This window comes from Gigantopelta aegis, chromosome 4, assembly GCF_016097555.1.
Source record: "Gigantopelta aegis isolate Gae_Host chromosome 4, Gae_host_genome, whole genome shotgun sequence".
In the NCBI taxonomy this organism is placed as follows: Eukaryota; Metazoa; Mollusca; class Gastropoda; order Neomphalida; family Peltospiridae; genus Gigantopelta; species Gigantopelta aegis.
Genome location: NC_054702.1, coordinates 110,573,702 through 110,592,643, shown reverse-complemented (window position 1 = coordinate 110,592,643; position 18,942 = coordinate 110,573,702). Strand labels below are relative to the sequence as shown.

The following is an 18,942-nucleotide window of genomic DNA, read 5'->3' as shown; positions in this document are numbered from 1 at the left end:
GTTTATTTTGCGCAAGAATATATACCATGAGACTACAATGTCGAGTGGTATGTTCTTTCGCAAAATAAACAAGTGTAATAAATAGGAAGCGAAAACAACGTATGTGAAGTTCTGTATTTATTACATACCTTTTTTATGTTTTACAAAAACGTTTTTTAATTTAATGTCATAACAACACTTTGTTAAATCTATGATCAAACCTCCTTTCATGGATTTGCTTAATGTTCAGAATCATACTCTGCGGCAGCCTTGTGTAATGTTTCAAATATGATGTGACGTAATTTATAAACCATATATGATGTCAGTAAATAAAAGGTGTTAAATGACCCATTTAAAAGTTCCAGTCAAGATCGCACATATGTATGATACAAAATGTCTTAATGTCTTTATCACTATAGTAAGATTGAATAAGAATGTAATAATATTGTAAATTGCTCCCCATGATCTAAGTTAAGGGAATATTGAATCACTCCCACAACAAGTTCTGATAAAGTTTAAAACCTAAAATGAATTACTTTAAATATTTTCCAAATGTATAAATTTGTGCATGTAAATTACCTACTGTAGGAACAAAAGAAATATGAAAGGATTAAGGAATTGTTTTGAAGTGTGACCGTTATTACTGAAAAGATGAAGCAATCACTTGTCCGTATAGTCTGGATCATAGAAATAATCTACTTGGTTAATAGTTGATCTTGATCAAACACCTACTTACAAGGTTGTTTGATCCTATGATTAAGCACTGTATGCAATCGTTCTACCAACTGAGTTAAATCCCATCCCCCCATATGATCGGGATTACGGCTACAACCCACCTGGTTACTATGTGGTCTGCTTTAAAAGCAATAACCTACCTGGTTACTATGTGGTCTGTATTAAAATAATAACCTACCTGGTTACTGTGTGGTCTGTATTAAAATAATAACCTACCTGGTTACTGTGTGGTCTGTATTAAAATAATAACCTACCTGGTTACTGTGTGGTCTGTATTAAAATAATAACCCACCTGGTTACTGTGTGGTCTGTATTAAAAATAATAACCCACCTGGTTACTGTGTGGTCTGTATTAAAAATAATACCCCACCTGGTTACTGTGTGGTCTGTATTAAAATAAAAACCCACCTGGTTACTGTGTGGTCTGTATTAAAATAATAACCTACCTGGTTACTAAGTGGTCTGCTTTAAAAGCAATAACCTACCTGGTTACTATGTGGTCTGTATTAAAACAATAACCTACCTGGTTACTATGTGGTCTGTATTAAAATAATAACCTACCTGGTCGCTATGTGGTCTGTATTAAAATAATAACCTACCTGGTTACTATGTGGTCTGTATTAAAACAATAACCTTCCTGGTTACTATGGGGTCTGCTTTAAAAGCAATAACCTACCTGGTTACTATGTGGTCTGTATTAAAATAATAACCTACCTGGTCGCTATGTGGTTTGTATTAAAATAATAACCTACCTGGTTACTATGTGGTCTGCTTTAAAAGCAATAACCTACCTGGTTACTATGTGGTCTGCTTTAAAAGCAATAACCTACCTGGTTACTATGTGGTCTGCTTTAAAAGCAATAAAACAATAACCTACCTGGTTACTATGTGGTCTGTACCTGCTTTAAAATAATAACCTACCTGGTCTATGTGGTCTATGTGGTTACTGTATTAAAATAATAACCTACCTGGTTACTATGTGGTCTGTATTAAAATAATAACCTACCTGGTTACTATGTGGTGTGTATTAAAATAATAACCTACCTGGTTACTATGTGGTTTGTATTAAAATAATAACCTACCTGGTTACTATGTGGTCTGCTTTAAAAGCAATAACCTACCTGGTTACTATGTGGTTTGTATTAAAATAATAACCTACCTGGTTACTATGTGGTCTGTATTAAAACAATAACCTACCTGGTTACTATGTGGTCTGCTTTAAAAGCAATAACCCACCTGGTTACTATGTGGTCTGTATTAAAATAATAACCTACCTGATTACTATGTGGTCTGCTTTAAAAGCAATAACCTACCTGGTTACTATGTGGTCTGCTTTAAAAGCAATAACCCACCTGGTTACTATGTGGTCTGCTTTAAAAGCAATAACCTACCTGGTTACTATGTGGTCTGTATTAAAATAATAACCTACCTGGTTACTATGTGGTCTGTATTAAAATAATAACCTACCTGGTTACTATGTGGTCTGTATTAAAATAATAACCTACCTGGTCGCTATGTGGTCTGTATTAAAATAATAACCTGGTTACTATGTGGTCGCTATACCTGGTCTATGTGGTCTGCTTTAAAAGCAATAACCTACCTGGTTACTATGTGGTCTGTATTAAAGAATAACCTACCTGGTCGCTATGTGGTCTGCTTTAAAAGCAATAACCTACCTGGTTACTATGTGGTCTGTATTAAAATAATAACCTACCTCGTCGCTATGTGGTTTGTATTAAAATAATAACCTACCTGGTTACTATGTGGTCTGCTTTAAAAGCAATAACCTACCTGGTTACTATGTGGTTTGTATTAAAATAATAACCTACCTGGTTACTATGTGGTTTGTATTAAAATAATAACCTACCTGGTTACTATGTGGTTTGTATTAAAATAATAACCTACCTGGTTACTATGTGGTTTGTATTAAAATAATAACCTACCTGGTCGCTATGTGGTTTGTATTAAAGCAATAACCTACCTGGTCACTATGTGGTCTGTATTAAAATAATAACCTACCTAGTTACTATGTGGTCTGCTTTAAAAGCAGTAACCTACCTGGTTACTATGTGGTCTGCTTTAAAAGCAATAACCCACCTGGTTACTATGTGGTCTGCTTTAAAAGCAATAACCCACCTGGTTACTATGTGGTCTGTATTAAAATAACAACCTACCTGGTTACTATGTGGTCTGCTTTAAAAGCAATAACCTACCTGGTTACTATGTGGTCTGCTTTAAAAGCAATAACCTACCTGGTTACTATGTGGTCTGTATTAAAGCAATAACCTACCTGGTTACTATGTGGTTTGTATTAAAATAATAACCCACCTGGTTACTATGTGGTTTGTATTAAAATAATAACCTACCTGGTTACTATGTGGTTTGTATTAAAATAATAACCCACCTGGTTACTATGTGGTTTGTATTAAAATAATAACCTACCTGGTTACTATGTGGTCTGCTTTAAAAGCAATAACCTACCTGGTTACTATGTGGTCTGTATTAAAGCAATAACCTACCTGGTTACTATGTGGTCTGTATTAAAATAATAACCCACCTGGTTACTATGTGGTTGTATTAAAATAATAACCTACCTGGTTACTATGTGGTCTGCTTTAAAAGCAATAACCCACCTGGTTACTATGTGGTTTGTATTACAATAATAACCCACCTGGTTACTATGTGGTTTGTATTAAAATAATAACCTACCTGGTTACTATGTGGTTTGTATTAAAATAATAACCTACCTGGTTACTATGTGGTCTGCTTTAAAAGCAATAACCTACCTGGTTACTATGTGGTTTGTATTAAAATAATAACCTACCTGGTCGCTATGTGGTCTGTATTAAAACAATAACCTACCTGGTTACTACGTGGTCTGCTTTAAAAGCAATAACCCACCTGGTTACTATGTGGTTTGTATTAAAACAATAACCCACCTGGTTACTATGTGGTCTGCTTTAAAAGCAATAACCTACCTGGTTACTATGTGGTCTGCTTTAAAAACAATAACCCACCTGGTTACTATGTGGTTTGTATTAAAACAATAACCCACCTGGTTACTATGTGGTCTGCTTTAAAAGCAATAACCTACCTGGTTACTATGTGGTCTGCTTTAAAAGCAATAACCTACCTGGTTACTATGTGGTCTGCTTTAAAAACAATAACCACCTGGTTACTATGTGGTCTGCTTTAAAAGCAATAACCTACCTGGTTACTATGTGGTCTGTATTAAAATAATAACCTACCTGGTCGCTATGTGGTCTGTATTAAAACAATAACCCACCTGGTTACTATGTGGTCTGCTTTAAAAGCAATAACCTACCTGGTTACTATGTGGTCTGCTTTAAAAGCAATAACCTACCTGGTTACTATGTAGTCTGCTTTAAAAGCAATAACCCACCTGGTTACTATGTGGTCTGCTTTAAAAGCAATAACCCACCTGGTTACTATGTGGTCTGCTTTAAAAGCAATAACCTATCTGGTTACTATGTGGTCTGCTTTAAAAGCAATAACCTACCTGGTTACTATGTGGTCTGCTTTAAAAACAATAACCACCTGGTTACTATGTGGTCTGCTTTAAAAGCAATAACCTACCTGGTTACTATGTGGTCTGTATTAAAATAATAACCTACCTGGTCGCTATGTGGTCTGTATTAAAACAATAACCCACCTGGTTACTATGTGGTCTGCTTTAAAAGCAATAACCTACCTGGTTACTATGTGGTCTGCTTTAAAAGCAATAACCTACCTGGTTACTATGTGGTCTGCTTTAAAAGCAATAACCCACCTGGTTACTATGTGGTCTGCTTTAAAAGCAATAACCCACCTGGTTACTATGTGGTCTGCTTTAAAAGCAATAACCCACCTGGTTACTATGTGGTCTGTATTAAAGCAATAACCCACCTGGTTACTATGTGGTCTGTATTAAACAATAACCTACCTGGTTACTATGTGGTCTGTATTAAAGCAATAACCTCTCTGGTTGCTATGTGCTCTATAATAATGTAACAACCCACCTGGTTACTATGTGGTCTGGGTTGAGACTGTCTTTATGATTCTGTGGATAGAGTAGAAACACGTATGACTGTCCCTCATCCATGTCAAACTGAACCTGAGGCATAGCTGACACTTGACTCTCCAGTAAGAAGACCTGCCAGAAACATGAATATCAAAATGATTACACACACTCTTCATTAGGTTTTTAAAAATTAATATATGATTTCCGAGTACACAATGTTGTATGATCATATATATACAACCAGAGATATATGGATACACGTGACTATTTATTGCACTGAGCATACCATAGTTGCATTCAATCACATTTTATTTTGAATTCTTATTTTCGATCTTGAACAATAACTCTCATAAAGTACCAGTACAAAATAACATGATACGATGATGTCCACATTATCATTTATACATTCATCAAGAAATGAACACATTACAAATGTTAGAAACACCTGTGAATTGCAAATAAGTCATCTTTTACACCTGTTATATATATCTAAAAGGTGTTTTTGCTACCTGCTGAGCCAACTGACGAAGTCTTAAACATTCCATGATGGTACAGCCTTTCCGTGTTGCAACCTTGACCTGTCCGATATCTCCGTAGAAGTTGTCAGAGTTGACGTGGAACAGCATCATGATCTGTCGCAGGCTGAAGGTGGTCGCGTCCAGGGCTCTCTGCAGAGCCTTCCCACTGATCTGCCACATAGACTCCGTGAAGCACGGACCTGAACTGAGCAGCACATGTCTGAAACAAAATAACAATGCAGCAGTTTTAAGGGGTTTGACTTGTAGAAACAAATTTTGGTTTAATGCGAAATAGTGATTTTTACAATGGAACTTATTGATATGCCACAATTTGCGTGAACATGTGCCTTTAGTTCTAAATAGTTTGTCAGCTTGTGCCTTCAAATAACAGTGATATTTAGGCAAACTCTTTTTTGGAAGAAAGTTTCATAAAACAACACAATCTTTAATATATTAATAGTAATGAAACAAATATCAAATTTGGTATTCTAATTCAAGATACTACCAGCCTCAGTGAGACAGTGCTTAAATAACTAGATTTAAGGCTAATGTATTTTAGGTCCACCTCCCAATACCGGCTCCAACTAGAGGAACTCTTAATGAGTCAATAGGGTGTGTGTGTGTGTGTGTGTGTGTGTGTGTGTGTGTAGTCACTACACTTACTTTTCTCTCAATAATCAATGACAAATAAATATTAACCTATGTCCTGAATACAGTCCAGATATATGAGGTTGGGATTTTTAACATTAACTGGGTATAAGCACAAAAACAAAAATCAAAATCAAAATTGTTCAATTTGTATTTGAATTTTCTGTTTCAAAGATAATTATTTCTGAATTTCTGATAAGCAATTAAAAATAAATATCTAATTATACTCTGACAAAATGTAAATATTACATCAAAATGGAAAACCAAAAGACAGTCTTACAATATTCACTACTAACCTGATACAAGAGCAGCCAAGTCGAGAAATATTCTCCACAGGCTGAGCTATGCACTCGATCATCACATCCAAAGACTGTCTGAGCATCAGTTCCAAGTACGGATGTTCCTCTGACAGAGCTATGATTAAAACAACAATACTTCTTTTAATACCATTCTTTTATTACAAAACAAAACAACATAAATTAACATAAGTTAAAGAATGTGTATTAATCGCTTTTACAGTAAAGTTAATAAACATAATCAAATAGTAAGCAAACAATCAAATAACGTGAAGAATCCAAGTTACCCACATGAAACACAGCTTATATAGACACACAACCAAACGTATATTTTACTACCAGAAATGTGCCCACATAGTGCAGTGCCTAATACAGTTACCTATCATGACAAATTAAAACCTATTGTTTTCAACCACATTAAGCTTTTTGCCAGCTCTATAATATACTCCACTGAAAACTCACAGGTCGATTTATAGTTGTATAAATTATGTGATAAGAAATAATAGTAATACTGTGATACCTTTAAAGCGACAGATGTAGTCTACGACCAGGTCAGACATGTGACCACAGCACTGTTTGAAGTTGACGGCCCCAGCTTCCCAGTAACCACAGATACGAGCTCCGCGACGCAGCCACGACTGTAACATCGGCAGCAGCAGGTGGTTCACACAGTACACTGCAAACCGGGGGCCTGAAACACACAACTAGTGTGTAAAACTCCACGGGATATGCGAAAGTTGCATAGTTAAAATTAATGTTATTATCCTAGTGTTTCTTTCATTTCTTTACTTTGTATCACCAACTCCTTTCTAAAGTGATTTTCAATTTTCAATTGATCAAAATTGAGCTTTAGAAAATAATTTTAAATAAATGGGCTTATTTTTCAATCAGTTTGTAAAATATTTACTAGGTAATGTGAATTAGTCAACTAAAAGGTTCAGTCATTTAACAAATTGACCTATTTTAGACCTTGTCCATATTTTCAAACCTATCTTAGCACTACGAAATCGTTAAAACCACAGTAAGCTATGACATCACTATGGCCTGTGCTGTAGTGATGTCATAGCCTATGATTGTTTTAAGATTTCATAGTATTAAGATAGCTTTGAAAATCTCTAGCCTGGACTAACATATACCAGTGGTATATGTCTTACATCATAGTGATTATTTTGTGTTATTACTTACAAACAAATGAATAAATCATTGATAAAAACAATTATTTTAATATATGATGTATTAATTTTAATCCATCAATTAATCAATTATTGATCTTTTCATACAACATCTCTATAGTTTATTGAAATGTGATTAAAAATGTATTCAGTGATATCCACATGATAACACACAAACCTGGAATGTCTGCCGCTGATCTGAGCAACTCATACAGCATCTCTATAGTTTAATGAAATGTGATTAAGGATGTATTCAGTGATATCCACATGATTACACACAAACCTGGAACGTCTGCCGCTGATCTGAGCAACTCGTACAACATCTCTATAGTTTTGGGCTGGAAGCTCTTGGGACAGCTGCTGATGGATGTAGCCAGGCCATCGAGCAACAAGAACCAGACGTGCAGAATTCCGGAATGGTTGTCCAGCTTGTCCAGGGTCAGAGGAAGACTGGCGACACTCGAGGGCTCCACCGGCTCGCCTGGTACACAGTCGTGTGGGCAGGACCCCAGGGACAGCATGTCTAACATGCCCGAGTCCGCAGACGTGACGCTTTGATCATCGTAACCTTGATCACTATCTCGTTGTTTGTTACTGGCTGGTTTGTTCTCAACATAGTTTGAACATTTTTCAAACACAACCTCTGTCTTTATTCCATCATCGGGTAAGGGGATTTTTACCCAGTCATCGTCATCAGATTCAAAGAACTTGGAGAAAGCTTCAAAATTCATGTTCGGTATGTTAGTGTCGACCATTTTCACAGTGGATCCCAGCTGTATTCTGTAGATGAAAATATCTAATGTCACCAACTAGAATCAAGCTTTACTTGCAATCAGTTGCAACTTTAGAGGAACTTCAATTTTTAACTAAATATGCAAATAGTTTTTTAATGTTACATTTTTACGGAAGAAAATAATTAATATTAAATAGTAAGCAATGCTAAACCTTCACTGAAAACTATTTGTAAACTTTGATCTATAACATAAGATAAACAAGAGTACCGGTGAGGTACATGATATGCCCGTCAGGAATGGAAAACCATAGATATTAATGAATATGTTACAGTTACGGGTATGATTCAATTCTAATTATGTGAAATTTTTGCAATGGGATGAACAGTTTGCTTTGGACCAACTACTATATCCAGTGGAGAAGGTGCTGTCCGATTAATGAAGTTATTGTTCTTTATTAGAAAGGGAAATTTTGTTTAGCATGGGTACTCTGGTGACACATTTATATTGGCAGAGAAACAGTTTATGTATATAATGTTAATATAGAACCACCAAAAAATTAGCATTTGTATTGTTAGTGCAGAATTGCATACTGGAGACCTAAATGTGAGGTTTGATGGTCCTGTATGCATATGTATGCAAGATATGATCCGGACAGGGATTTACTGTTATGTGCAGTAGACCGTGAAAAGTAGGTCACAGTGACCTAGTAATAGTACACGACACATCACCATCCCAAGTTGTTCCTACATGAGGTTTGATGGTCCTGTATGCATCTGTATGCAAGATATGGTCCGAACAAGGATTTACTGTTATGTGCAGTAGACCATGAAAGGAAGGTCACAGTGACCTAGTAGTAATGTGCGACACACCACCATTTCAAGTTGTTCCTACATGTGAGGTTTGATGGTCCTGTATGCATCTGTATGCAAAATATGGTCTGGACATGAAAATGTTAACAGACGGACAGACAACATCGTGCCATAATACGACCCATCATAGACAGGCGTATAAAAAAACTGTTAAAATATGAATATTGAATTTTATCTGTAATTTAAATTAAATGTTGATATATTGGTAAAAGATGCACCAGAAGGTGAAACACCCAGTACTGAATCACACGTGTACATGGTGGCATCGTAGAAATGATAAGTGATGTGGGGGAGGGACACATCTCCGTTTAGGAGATGGAGGAGCACACACCAACAGAGATTTTGGTTTATATAAATTATATATAGAAGGACTAAAATAAATCAATGTTTATCAAATTATCTGGGATCTGCCTACCTGTGAGCTCCTTTAAATATGGGGCACGCCGGCATCTTCCACATGGAAGCCAGGATGTTGCAGCATCGTTGTAAATATTTCAGAGCAGGGATACAGAGGTTTTCACCATCACCAGACGGACTACAGAGGTCACTGCCAGAGTCTGACTCTTCATCACTTAGCTCCTCAAATATCCCTACAGTTAAAATCAAACACCTGTCAGCAAACTTCTCAATTAAATTCAGATAACTTGCCAATTACATTCAACCATCTGACAGTAAACTTCTCAATTACATTCAAACATACGTCTGTGAACTTCACAAACACATTAAAACATCTGTCAGTAAATTCTGTATTACATCCAAACATCTGACAGTAAACTTCTCAATTACATTCAAACATACGTCTGTGAACTTCACAAACACATTAAAACATCTGTCAGTAAATTCTCTATTACATCCAAACATCTGTCAGTAAACTTCTCAATTACATTCAAACATGACAGTAAACTTCACAGAATTTCTCAATTATTCTAACTACTGTTTGTTCTCACAGTACAACTTCTAGTAATTATAACAATTCATAATGTGTAGTATGCAACACACAAGCATACATCTAAACCTGTGTTAATAGAGTATTAAAAATGGCCTTTCAAACAGTTAACTGCTAAACAATGTACTATACTAGAATATCTGAACAGGTTTGTCATGGAAATACCTAATTTTCAATAATTGTAACAAACACTACAAGGCATTCAAGGTACTATTAGACGGAATTCCTTTATGGAAACTTTTAAGCAAATCCTGCACTGTCAAAAAACACATGTTCGTAAATTGAACAGGACCGGGAACTTATAGACTGATGTTATTTAAAGTTATTATATAACTTGCATCTTTATAACACTCCATAGTAATCTTATAACATTTTTATACGAATAATACAATAAAGAAAATCCCAAATATGCTTAAATACCTGTAACAAAATAAAGTTATAATTTTATATATACATCAAAAAGGTACAAGTCAAGAAAAAGTGAGAAAAAAAAATAGATACACATCAATATTAAACAAGCATGCACTAAAACCATTGTTGATCCGTAGTCAACCATCATTCAGCAAATGCATGCACAAACCCATCACATTACTAAGTTGAGAATCTTAATTCATAGTTGTCTTAATGATCAGATCTCAACTAATCATGATCTACATACAGAAATTTATTATGTGTAGATATACAGAAACCATAAAAGTGATATTCGGTGAACAGTTATATTTTCATAATAGAAGTAATATTTTCACAATATTTTAGTTACAATGAAAATATAGAAATCATATTTATATTTCTGTGAACATGTTCATGCTTAAATTATTATGATCTCATTATTGGGGTCATAATATTTTTGTTTGATGTTTACTAATGCATCTGAAAGAATTTGAAAAAATAGTTTAAATATATGTACCTACAATATGAAGCGCAATGACAGTAATATATATAAAATAGATTGTGTATGATGACATAATGTCCTGTCTTTGTTGGTTTGTTTGTTTTGTTTAACAACACCACTAAAGCACACTGATTTATTAATGCACATCCGTCCTGTCATGTTTTGATGTTTTCTGATGATCTCTTTGTCAAGTATGTTTTCAAAGCAGAATTATTAATATATTATTAATTTAACTGTTATTATTTTAAGGCTAATTTTGAATGAAATATCTTTTAAAAAGTCCATAGTTAAGTAAATGTTTTGCAAAAGTTCCACTGGAACGTTGAACATATTTATCATGGTGTCATATGTTTTCAATTGGATAAGAGAAAGATATTAGCAAAAAGAAAAATATATTGTCAAAAATTAGGACAGATGTATATAATAAATAGACCATTTCATGTTGGGGTTTTTAAATACAATTTTTATGTCAACATGTGATGTGTGAAAACCGTATCTTCACTCATTGCTTCACAATTCGTATAAATATGGTTTTCACGCATCATTCGTTGACATAAAAATTATATTCGAAAAAAAACCCATGAAATGGCCTCTATCTATTCAGAATTATTATAAAAGAAATGTAATACAAATATGATCATTTCATTTTCCAACCACCGAACAGCCCAACTAAACATGTTTGCCTACCATCAGGAACTATTTTGGGTGACTTCTCATTTGTGCTTGCTATAAACAAAGGTACAAGATACACACAGTTAAAGAGTGTTGTATTAAAAACAGGCAGAATGTACTCACTGTTAACAGTTATATAAAGAACAGGGTGCAAGCAGCGACTTTATATGACTCAATGGGGAGTTGTATGGGAAAAGATCATTACTGCAACTTTTTCTCACTAACCAGTTAAAGAGACACACCCTAGTTACGGCTAGTTGTTAACCATTACGGCGTTGTTTTTCGCTATTAAACCCATTTTTTCACAAATAAAATTGCACTTTACTTACCGTTTATTATTTAGAATATACATTTCCATTCACCTGAAGTGTTTTTTGGTAATCCTGGTTTTTGTAATACCACAAAATGCATTTTTCGTATTTCATAAAATCGCACGCACGTCTGAGAAAAAAACGTTGAGCAGACAAGGTCTAATCTATTTTTAGAGGGGATATTTCCATTTCAATGTCACAGACGTTGGTATATCACGTGACCGTTATCATTTTGGTTCGGTTTGTTTTCTCGTGCACGGTTCGCGCAATCAACATCCGATTTGTTGTTCATTTGTGAGATTTTTCTTCACAGTGCGTGAACATTTTCAGTAACAATAAAGTTCAGACAAGTAAGTGTCTCAATACAAAACGTTACAAACCCTTAAAACCAATAGTTTTGGTAAGTCTTACGATATCTGGAGAGGGGATACAACCAGGACAGAACAGTTGGAACATGTCCAGAAGAGGTGAAAGAAACACACCCCAAGTCTGTAAAATTTGGCATTGTTGTGCTTCGAGCGACATCAGAATACTAACTTTTAAAATTATTTCAAGCAATTGGGACATGGGGATTCCCAAGGTATTTATCGATATAAAACCTGCTTTTTCACTCCATTTGATAAAAACGTGATCTAAGTATGTTACAGGTTTGTAGATTAACCAAATTATAATTTATTTTCGCTGGATGGAACTAGGGTGTGCGGCTTTAACCCTTTCCAGGGCTGACAGCCCAGAGGCTGAGTAAATTGGATAACCCCCATGTTGATCACTTTTTATAGTATAAAAACATTCTATCCGTAAATCATAAAGGGTTCATAACCAACTTAAGAGAATCACAGTTAGTTATTGCTTACTTTAATACCTTTTTCTAAACTTGAAAAACAATAGTTAGTTCGCGTTGAAATAATTATTAATAGTTACATTCATATGACAAATAATTCACAAATGCCATTTGTCAATTATTAGTTTATTAACAATAATAATATTAATTAAACTGTCATGAAGTACATAACCTAGAAAGTTAGCCAACCATATTTCCATGAGAAAAGCAGCTACTGCTGAAACACTGGAAATAAACTGTAAGGCTAAAATGACTTAAAGATATATGTCATTGAAATGTTTTTCTTCTTTTTGTTTTCACTATATAACAAGCAGTTCTGTTAAATTTTGACTGTTAACTGCAATAGTCAATGTGAACCATATCCAGCTTCATGTATTCCCAGAATTTATTTTTAAATGGTGGTACAGGAGTTATAAATTAAAGGGGTTATAAATTAATGCACTGTGACATGATTTTAAAATATTTGTTTTCATGTTCTTATTAACTTGTCCCTATTTGGGGAAAAAACTTGTATAGTATGATGCATTAAGTGACACTGAAACATAATTTAAACATACCTGGCCCTTGAACATATTTTAGTAGACAGAGAATGCAGTCGACTGTAGCGTTGGCAAAGATGAGGATGTTATTCGTGTCGAGAAAGACTTCAAACACGTCGAGAACCGCGGCCACGTGGTGTTGTCTCGCTTCGTTCACCTCCTCACTGGCCGTGTACTCGATCTTCACAGACCGCAACGCACCAAACAATGGCCGCCACCCAGAGTGGATCTGAGCCGTACAGGCTTCAACAAGCTCACAGATAGAGCAAACAATCTGAAATATACAGTGATAAATCAGTACTGGAGACCACAAAATCTTAAACATAGTGATAAATCAGCATATGAAAGGTATATATTTAACAACACTCAGTAGATTTTAAACCAAAGATATTTGGTGTCAAACATGTAGTTATTTCAATGTTTAGTTCAGAGAATGTGAGAAAGAGATAGCCAGAGAGAGAATAACAGAGACAGAGAGAAACAGAGATGGAGACAATATAGTTCAGAGAGAGAAGTAGAGAGACAGAAAGAGAAATAGACAGAGATAGAGACCGATATACAGAGAGAAAAACCTGCTGCCACCACACAGACTGCTCCTGTTAAAAGTAACAAGGGATAGTTTATGTACATTTTTCCACAATATATACCCTGCCAAAAGCTGTGACTTTTTAAATGCCTATTCAAAACATCCACTTGCAGTATTGACATTTCAAAAAGGTAATAACAAACCTGATCCTGCACATCCCCATCACAGATCTCCATGCAGAGCATGTCCTCGAACGTCTTACACAGGAACTCATTGATATGAAAATGAGGCTTCTCTTCGTGACCACTCAGCATAGCAACGATAAAGTCATGGACGCATGTCACTGACATCTTTGTCACAGCACGATCACGGCTGTTTGTAGCCTAAAGTAAATAAAGTAATAACCTACATGAGTCTTGGCTACATTTTACCCTTCACATAAAACTTGATCCAAAATTCGATTGATTTCAAATATGTAAGTTACATCTTTAATGGTAGTATAGCACTGTACTAAATAAAGAGATATGGGATTTTTTAAACTATTAAAAATATACATCTAACAGCATGATATCAAAAGCAGAAAAGAGGTCAAGTGTACTCATAGGTATTGATAATATTATGATGTGGTTTTACATTTCTACAAATTCAAAATTCAAATTAAGATTTTAACTGACAAGTCAAATGACTGAATATCCTGAATTTTAATCGATGATCACATCAAACATAAAACACAATGAAAAATGAAATAACAGGTCTCTATATGAAATACAGGCTGTATATCACCCTCACCCAAAGTTGGAAAGTTGTGTTTCTGCACTCACATTTCAACATATTGCCTGTTGTTATGAAACTTATTTGATAATTCTTGGCTGAAATTATTATTTTTTATTTTGAAATAGAATGAATAAATGAATTGTAAATGACACCCCAACACATATTTCAAAACTGAGGTCTGAAATAAGGGGCCATCCAGAAAGTATGTATGCCCAGTACAAAGAATGTATGGGGGAAGTGGGTTTTTCTGACAGTATACATATGCTAGTGTATTATAAAATAAAGTCTTTTCTAAAATAAAGACAGTATTGGCCCCTCAGTTGACACGACACTCCACACTGAGATCATGAAATCATTTATATCTTACTTCCACAAGATAGGATGACACCACGCTCCACACTGAGATCATGAAATCATTTATATCTTACTTCCACAAGATAGGGTGACACCACGCTCCACACTCAGATCATGAAATCATTTATATCTTACTTCCACAAGATAGGATGACACCACACTCCACACTCAGATCATGAAATCATTTATATTTTACTTCGACAAGATAGGGCGACACTATACTCCACACTCAGATCATGAAATCATTTATATCTTACTTCCACAAGATAGGGTGACACTATACTCCACACTCAGATCATGAAATCATTTATATCTTACTTCCACAAGATAGGGTGACACCACACTCCACACTCAGATCATGAAATCATTTATATCTTACTTCCACAAGATAGGGCGACACTATACTCCACACTCAGATCATGAAATCATTTATATCTTACTTCCACAAGATAGGGTGACACTATACTCCACACTCAGATCATGAAATCATTTATATCTTACTTCCACAAGATAGGGTGACACTATACTCCACACGGAGATCATGAAATCATTTATATCTTACTTCCACAAGATAGGATGACACCACACTCCACACTCAGATCATGAAATCATTTATATCTTACTTCCACAAGATAGGGTGACACTATACTCCACACTCAGATCATGAAATCATTTATATCTTACTTCCACAAGATAGGGTGACACTATACTCCACACTGAGATCATGAAATCATTTATATCTTACTTCCACAAGATAGGGTGACACTATACTCCACACTCAGATCATGAAATCATTTATATCTTACTTCCACAAGATAGGGTGACACCACACTCCACACTCAGATCATGAAATCATTTATATCTTACTTCCACAAGATAGGGTGACACCACACTCCACACTCAGATCATGAAATCATTTATATCTTACTTCCACAAGATAGGGTGATACCACGCTCCACACTCAGATCATGAAATCATTTATATCTTACTTCCACAAGATAGGGCGACACTATACTCCACACTCAGATCATGAAATCATTTATATCTTACTTCCACAAGATAGGGTGACATTATACTCCACACTGAGATCATGCAATCATTTATATCTTACTTCCACAAGATAGGGTGACACCACGCTCCACACTCAGATCATGAAATCATTTATATCTTACTTCCACAAGATAGTGTGACACCACGCTCCACACTCAGATCATGAAATCATTTATATCTTACTTCCACAAGATAGGGTGACACCACGCTCCACACTCAGATCATGAAATCATTTATATCTTACTTCTACAAGATAGGGTGACACCACGCTCCACACTGAGATCATGAAATCATTTATATCTTACTTCCACAAGATAGGGTGACACCACACTCCACACTCAGATCATGAAATCATTTATATCTTACTTCCACAAGATAGGATGACACCACACTCCACACTCAGATCATGAAATCATTTATATCTTACTTCCACAAGATAGGTTGACACCACGCTCCACACTGAGATCATGAAATCATTTATATCTTACTTCTACAAGATAAAGTGACACCACACTCCACACTGAGATCATGAAATCATTTATATCTTACTTCCACAACATAGGGTGACACCACGCTCCACAGTCAGATCATGAAATCATTTATATCTTACTTCTACAAGATATGGTGACACTATACTCCACACTCAGATCATGAAATCATTTATATCTTACTTCCACAAGATAGGGTGACACTATACTCCACACTCAGATCATGAAATCATTTATATATCTTACTTCCACAAGATAGGGTGACACCACACTCCACACTCAGATCATGAAATCATTTATATCTTACTTCCACAAGATAGGGTGACACCACGCTCCACACTCAGATCATGAAATCATTTATATCTTACTTCCACAAGATAGGATGACACCACACTCCACACTCAGATCATGAAATCATTTATATTTTACTTCGACAAGATAGGGCGACACTATACTCCACACTCAGATCATGAAATCATTTATATCTTACTTCCACAAGATAGGGTGACACTATACTCCACACTCAGATCATGAAATCATTTATATCTTACTTCCACAAGATAGGGTGACACTATACTCCACACTGAGATCATGAAATCATTTATATCTTACTTCCACAAGATAGGATGACACCACACTCCACACTCAGATCATGAAATCATTTATATCTTACTTCTACAAGATAGGGTGACACCACGCTCCACACTGAGATCATGAAATCATTTATATCTTACTTCCACAAGATAGGGTGACACCACACTCCACACTCAGATCATGAAATCATTTATATCTTACTTCCACAAGATAGGATGACACCACACTCCACACTCAGATCATGAAATCATTTATATCTTACTTCCACAAGATAGGTTGACACCGCGCTCCACACTGAGATCATGAAATCATTTATATCTTACTTCCACAAGATAGGTTGACACCACGCTCCACACTGAGATCATGAAATCATTTATATCTTACTTCTACAAGATAGGGTGACACCACACTCCACACTAAGATCATGAAATCATTTATATCTTACTTCCACAACATAGGGTGACACCACGCTCCACAGTCAGATCATGAAATCATTTATATCTTACTTCTACAAGATATGGTGACACTATACTCCACACTCAGATCATGAAATCATTTATATCTTACTTCCACAAGATAGGGTGACACCACACTCCACACTCAGATCATGAAATCATTTATATCTTACTTCCACAAGATAGGGTGACACTATACTCCACACTCAGATCATGAAATCATTTATATCTTACTTCCACAAGATAGGATGACACCACACTCCACACTCAGATCATGAAATATACTCTATCAAAAATGAAATGCATAGGTGATAGGGAAAGAAGAAAAGTGTTTGATTTTACAAAATATAGGGTTTTTTAACAATGTTGCTGAATGACCATGTTTGTTAATGTTTCTGGAATGGAACAGCACGCCCAAATGCACCCTAAAACAAATTTAACGCACGTTGTGAGACAATTGCAGGAAATTGGTGTGAAATGGTCAGATTTTGGCGATTGCAAGTGAAACTCAGGGAAAAGATTGGGGTAGTGATGAGTATTTAAAGATGCAATACTCTTAATGGTGCCTCATTTCCATTTCAACATAGATGAGTTACAAGATGCCAAGACTAAGCCGCCAAATCGAAACATTGCAATAGGCCCCCTCCAGTTAGGTGAATAGCAATCAGCAGTCGCACGCCACATGACCGTTCATCAGAGCACCATTTCACGTCTCTGGGACAGGTACCAGAAGTTTCAATCAGCTGAAGACCGGCCCAGAAGTGGAAGACCTCGCATAACAACTGCAGCACAAGATTGCTACATCCGGGTTTTGCACTTACGTCACCTAACTGCCACAGCAACGAAGACTGTTGGACGCATACCTGGTTTGAGAAGGGTGTCTGCACAAGCCATTCGGAACCGACTGCGAGAAGCTGGTTTACGGGCTATAGTCCAGTCAGAATACAGGATCCCGTACGTTTTTTGAGGGGACCTTTTTTTTTATGATTGAAATTCATTAATGAGGTCCCTGTGATGAAATTTAGCCTGGGAGTCTATTTTGTTTTACCGTTGTTTGGTGGCCATATTGGAAAATGGCCGCCATTTTGCGATTCATTGAATAAATAGTGATATCTCGGTAACAAGTGAACAGATTTTCATTTTTTAAACGGTGTTGGATAGATAATTAAAACGTCTATAAATAATTCTATTGTTACGTTTAAATATATCTAATAGTGTTTTTGCAATAAATGTTTTAATGAAAAAAAAAGGGCATTATTTAAATATTTCTATCATTACATTTCAAGGTAAGTACCTTGTGGGTTTTTTTAGGAGACCTTTGTTTTTTTTATTAGAATTCATTACTGAGATGCCCGTGATAAAAATTAGCCTAGTAGTCTTTTTTGTTCTTTTGCTGTTTGGCGGCCATTTTGGAAAATGGCAACCGTTTTTTTTATTTCATTGAATAATTTGCGATATCTTAATAACTAATGGACAGATTTTGATTACTTAAATGGCACTGGATAGGTATTTAAATCCATTATTGCAT

At 35.5% G+C, this 18,942-nt stretch overlaps 1 protein-coding gene across 3 annotated transcripts in view; it reads right to left on the bottom strand.

Moving 5' to 3' along the window:
• Positions 1 to 18,942, bottom strand: part of LOC121371755 (brefeldin A-inhibited guanine nucleotide-exchange protein 3-like) — a 78,861-nt gene that overhangs the window by 10,996 nt on the left and 48,923 nt on the right. For 2 of the 3 annotated variants that reach the window (XM_041497884.1, XM_041497882.1), the window contains exons 23-31: positions 13,903 to 14,082; positions 13,192 to 13,447; positions 11,498 to 11,536; positions 9,388 to 9,562; positions 7,653 to 8,149; positions 6,718 to 6,888; positions 6,198 to 6,315; positions 5,245 to 5,473; positions 4,734 to 4,867 (exon numbers count right to left, since the gene is read on the bottom strand). In XM_041497884.1, coding sequence (XP_041353818.1) covers positions 4,734 to 4,867; positions 5,245 to 5,473; positions 6,198 to 6,315; positions 6,718 to 6,888; positions 7,653 to 8,149; positions 9,388 to 9,562; positions 11,498 to 11,536; positions 13,192 to 13,447; positions 13,903 to 14,082 — 1,799 coding nt within the window. The remainder of the gene's footprint in view (positions 1 to 4,733; positions 4,868 to 5,244; positions 5,474 to 6,197; positions 6,316 to 6,717; positions 6,889 to 7,652; positions 8,150 to 9,387; positions 9,563 to 11,497; positions 11,537 to 13,191; positions 13,448 to 13,902; positions 14,083 to 18,942) is intronic. The other variant, XM_041497885.1, reaches the window with a different exon arrangement.